Raw genomic sequence first — 5,551 nt, forward strand, 5'->3', positions numbered from 1 at the left:
GTTGTGTAAGGTGAGTTGTGTGTTTTGTGTGTTGTGTGAACGTAAATTCGCCACTGTGATTTTGGTTTTCGGTCTGTGCATGGTTTCACATGTGGCGTTTCGTTTTAGTGTTTAGGCGCGTCTATGCACGTCGAGTTTTAGATTGTACAGCGCACTTGAGCACTGAAACAGGGAAAATGGTATGCATAGTAACCTTCACTTGGATGTACAAAGTGATGATACTCTCCACTGTCTGACCAAATCATTAGATAGATACATACTTGCAAACATGTAGCCACCACGACAAACTGTATTCCCACGTTGTTGTTGGGTTTTTTTTTAATTGGTTTTTGTTGTTGTTGTTGTTGTTATTGGTGTTTTTTGTGGGTTTTTTTTATTTGTGTGTGTGTGTGTTTGTGTGTTTTGTGGGATGTCTGTGTAGGGTTATGGACGTTTGCATTCCATTGTAGTGTTCAGATACATGTTTTACTCGTCGGTTTTTACATTGTACAGCGCAGCTGAACATGTTTAATCAGTCAACACGGTAAAGGCACTAAATACATGGGATTAACATGTATCCAAAATCGCAGCGGATAGAGAAGTGTCTCTGCAACTGACCAAAACCTTCGCCGATGACGGCCAGCTGCACACTGTGGTGATAAAGGCCCTGAGGGACCTGGCCGGCACGGAGACAGGCAGCGCCTGGATGTCCTGCACCCTGCCCGCAGACCTGGCCCTGCCCATGGACACCCTTCCCCCCGACTCCACCGTTCTCCAGGTCTTCTTCCTCTCCCCCCAACAACCCCCTTTCCTCCTCACCCTCTTCGACATGAAGCAGCTCCGGCGGCAGAGCACCTCCTTTGACGAGCCGGGCGGCGACGTGTTGCATGAGCAGTACGTTTACACACGTCTGGAGGAAGAAGAAAGCGTGCCGGAGAACACCTCGCCGGGCGCCACCCTCTGGGGGGCCGGTCGGGACTCGCTCAGCGAGGCGGATGAGCAGGAGGAGACGGACAAAGTGAGGCTGTACACCCTGCAGTTGGGCAAGCTCCTGACCGCCGCTCTTCTCGACTACTGCAGCTGCGACTTCCTGCTGCTTCCCTGCTGCCTGAGCGTGGCGGAGTTCACGTTGGAAAGGCTTCAGCGGGGGCTGCAGGAGCAACTGAAAGTGGCCCGGCAGTTCTACGGGGGTCCCGTGCAGCTGAGTCCGGCCACCTACCAGGAGATGAAGGCGGCGGCAGTGGCTGTGACGGGCGTGACGTGCGTACCTCGCTTGTTGTTGTCCACTTCCGGGGTCGTGGATGATAAGGGGTTGGCTATTGGCGAGGTGAGGTCGTCATGTATTTGTTTTTGTTTGTTTTTTTTGTGTGTGTTTTTTTTTGTTTTGTTTTTTTTAAGCTAGTTTTGTATTTGTTTCGTTTTGTTTTGTTTTTGTTTGTAACTTCAGTTGTTTCTTTCTTTTTTTGTGTGTTTTTGTTTGTTTTGCTTTGTTGCGGTTCACTGTAACTCTTTCACTGTTCCTCACTTTCTCACTTTTTGTTGTTTTTTGTTTTGTTTTGCCGAGGTTCATTGTGACTTGCACTGTTCCTCTCTTCCTCGGTTTTTATTTGTTTCGTTTTGCTGTGGTTCATTGTGACTTACACTGTTTCTCTCTTCCTCGGTTATTTGTTTGTTTTGTTTTGTTGTCATTGTCATCAGTTCAGGTTTGGGCTGAAATTGTGTCGACGTGTGTGTTTGTGTTTGTGTGTCCGCGCGCACTTGCGTACGAAAGCTTGTATCCTCTTTCAAGAGCCACCACTTGGTATAAACGGACATTGAATGTCTCCAGCCTCAGAGGATACTTCTTCTTTTTCTCTGTCTCTCTTTCTGTCTGTCTGTCTCTCTCCGTCTATTATCTGTCTGTCCACGTACTTATACTTAAATCTATACTTAAATCTCTCTCTCTCTCTCTCTCTCTCTCTCTCTATATATATATATATATATATATGCTATCTATCTATCTGTCTGCCTGCCAGTCTGCTTACATTTATATCTATCCATCTATCTACATTTCTATCTACCTACCTACCTACTTATCTATTTGTATATCTACTTACATTTCTATCTATATCTATCTATCGACTCACATTTCTAACTACCTGCATACCTACTTATCTACTATCTTTCTTTCTATCTACTTACATTCTATCCATCTATCTATCTGTCTATCTATCTATAGATTTGTCTATCTATCTATACCTACCTACCTACATTTCTTTCTATCTGTCCGTATATCCATGTGTCCATCCACCTGTCTGTACATCTTTATATCTGTCTATCTATCTATCTATCTATCTATTCAGCGACAACGCCAGTATCAGAAGCAACCACAACACAAACAACAGCTGGTACTGATGGACCCGGACTGGCGGGCGGCAGTCTCACTGCTGGTGGAGACCCTCACGGGCCAGAAGCGCACCGAGCTCACCTACCCGCAGGGGGCGGGGTTCAAAACCAGGGTGGCCCTGCTGGAAGCGGCCCGCCGTCTGAGCTTCGTGGATCACGTGCTGCTGGTGACGGACAGTGGTCAGCTGCGGGACGCGGTTCGGTATGTGTGTCCCAGTGTTGGGGGGGACTGGGCTTCTTTCACCTCGTTGTGTCTTTCTTTCGCTTTACTGTGTCTTCCATTTTGTGGTGTTTTTCATTTTATTGTATCTTTCCCTTTTATCATAATGTTTCAGCGTAATCCATATTTCTTCTTCTGGTTGTTAAGAGTAAGGGAAAATCATGAAGTCAATGATAATTAAAAAGAAAAAGAAACGTTTGAGGTTTTTTTTGGTTTTTTTTAATTAAAAAAATGTTATTAACAAATGCAGATACAAACATACTTTATATCGTAACAAATTGTAAAGAAAAACAAAAAACAAACAACAAACACAAGCAAACAAAAAACAAACAAAAACAAAAACAAAAAACAAACAAACAAACAAAACAAAAAAAAACAGTGGTGAACTAATTATAATAATGAGAAGAATAAGAATAAGAATACGTGACACATAAAAAAAGAAAACAGAACACGTTTGATTGGAGGAAGATACAAAAAAAAGGACATTTCATAACACTTTCTATGTAAAAGCAGTGGTATGATAAAAAGTATTTACGTAATGAATCATATGTCTGTACCGACAACTTACTTAGGAAGGCAAAGCAAGGCAAGGCAAGGCAAAATTTTATTTCTTGTGCCCCTTTGGGGATTGAAACGATACATACATATTTCTTTTACACGAACCACACAAACAGAAAAGGACAGGGTGTTCTGTTATCGCATTGTTTGAGTGCCTTCACATCGATGATTTTTCAACTGATGAAGAGAAGGAAGATTACATTTTGTTGCCTCTATTAAGGGGGTGATCATTGTCACTGTGTTTGCAACGGGTCTCAGCCCTGTATATGATAGAACCACATTGTTCTTGCTCCCTATCTCATATTCTGATGTTTTTTTTGTTTTTTTTTTCTGTCTTTTTTCCCTTATTTCGTGTTTTACACTAAACTGGTGCAGGCTTTCAAGGCCTGATATAGGCTTATGCAAAGTTAAGGCATCTGCTCACCACCCCCCCCCCCCACTTCCCCACCCACACACCTTTTTTTTAATAGCAGATATTTTGTAGCGTACATGAATCAGTCCATACGCTTAGACACCTACTTCAAAATAACACCCACACTTTATTGTATTTTCCACTTTGTGATATTTTATGTAAGTTTGTGCCTGCCTATGTGTGCGTATGTGTAAGGGTAGCTGTTAGATACACATGTATGTTAAAATGTATGTATGCAGTGTGTGTGTGTGTGTGTGTGTGTGTGGTCACATTTTGGTGTGTGTATGTAACATAGATGTAATGTTTTATGTTAACAAAAGCGTTTTTTGTAAAGCACCTAGAGCAGATTTCTGGATAGTGTGCTATATCAGTATCCATTATTATTATTATTATTATTATTATCATTAATGCTTTTGTCTAATTGTTTGATTATTTTTACCCATTTTCATGTTAATGTTTTACACTAACGTAGGGCCTGATCAACGCATCGGTTTAGGTAGCTGTTCCTTTTTTTTTTTTTTTTTTCTTCTTTTTTTTTTTTTTTTTAGTAGATGTGGTGTACCGTATATATGGATCAGTAAGCATGCTTTGATACCTCCTTGATCGTGAAACTGAAACTTTAGGGCCGGGTGGTGGGTGGGTAGTGGGGAAGGGAGCCGTAGGGGTTGGTATGAGGGGATGAGGGAGGTGCTGAGGTTGGAAGGGTGTGGTGTGGGTGAGGGGGTGGTGGTGGTTGTGGTGGTGGTGGAAAGGAGTGAGGGTGGGAGGAACTGGGGGAAATGGATAGAGAGGGGGTGGATGGATTTTGTGTTTGTTTGGGTATTATTCGCGCACGCGCGCGCGTGTATGTGTGTGTGTGTGTGTCTGTCTGTCTGTCTGTCTATTTATCTTTTGTTTATCTACTTAGTTATTGATTCGTTGTCTGAAATATCGCTCTAAGACGACAAGGTACGTGTTGCTGACGGGCGAAAAAAAATGTGTGAAACTGTTTTGGATGTTTCCTTTGTTTTTGTCTTCGGACGTGTAAAAGTTTCTTTGGAGGTGGTACAGCATTCTTGTATCTTGCCTGTGTCACATAGCTGCTGAAACAACTTCAATGAGGTGATAAAGTATTCCTGTGTCTTGCCTGTGCCAGAGATTTGCGCACCCAAGTGTACGAGGACACGGGGTTGTGGCTCAAGCTGGCGGTGGAGTCCCCTGGCGGCCTGGATGATCCCGGACCTCTGATCAAGGGCGACGACTCCAGTAGGCCCACCTACGTGATCCTGTTGGACTGCCCGCGTCAGTACAACTGGCAAGACGAGGACTGTTGGGTCCTGCGTGTGTCTGTGGACCCCGTTCAGACTGTGGTGTAGTGGCGGCAAAGACTAGAGTTGTTGCCATAGAGAAAAAAGAGAGATTGGGAACGATTTAATGATGGGATTTCCTTTACAAGAGAAATGGAGTGTGTGTGTGTGTGTGTGTGTGTGTGTGTGTGTGTGTGCCAGAATCACGGACTGTAGCAGCAAAGGCGGAGTTGCCGTGGATGAGAGAGAGAGAGACAGAGACAGAGAGCGTGTGTGTGTATGTGTGTGTGTGTGTGTGTGAGAGAGAGAGAGAGAGAGGACCAGAATCACGGACTATCGCAGCAAAGACGGAGTTGCCGTGGATGAAACAAAAACTGACTAACGTATATATATATATATATATATATATATATATATATATATATATATATAAAAGAAAAATCAGTTTTTTTTTGACAAATTGAAAAAAAGGAGACCCCCCCCCCACCCCGCACCCCCCCCCAGAAATATGACCAAAGGTTTTAACACGGCATATTTGTTGAAACGAAAGAAAGTTCTTTTTGCTCAAATTTAAGAACCTGCTTCTAGGAGTTCTTCTCTTTTTTTGAACGCATAGAATATGTACATAATGGCATCACCACTTACGCGCACATCTTCGTACATTAACGATTGTGTCTATTCCACGTGACGATCTCGACTAAACTCTCTCTC

The 5,551-nt window shown here is 43.2% G+C and overlaps 1 protein-coding gene across 1 annotated transcript in view; it reads left to right on the forward strand.

The window, feature by feature from the left end:
- LOC143286954 (uncharacterized) overlaps nt 1–5,252 on the forward strand; it is a 44,179-nt gene extending 38,927 nt beyond the window's left edge. Inside the window, exons 15-17 of the mRNA XM_076594927.1 lie at nt 570–1,306; nt 2,322–2,566; nt 4,690–5,252. Coding sequence (XP_076451042.1) covers nt 570–1,306; nt 2,322–2,566; nt 4,690–4,909 — 1,202 coding nt within the window. The 3' untranslated portion in view covers nt 4,910–5,252. The remainder of the gene's footprint in view (nt 1–569; nt 1,307–2,321; nt 2,567–4,689) is intronic.
- The last annotated feature ends 299 nt before the right edge of the window (nt 5,253–5,551 follow it).

Source organism: Babylonia areolata, chromosome 10 (genome assembly GCF_041734735.1).
Source record: "Babylonia areolata isolate BAREFJ2019XMU chromosome 10, ASM4173473v1, whole genome shotgun sequence".
NCBI lineage: Eukaryota > Metazoa > Mollusca > Gastropoda > Neogastropoda > Buccinidae > Babylonia > Babylonia areolata.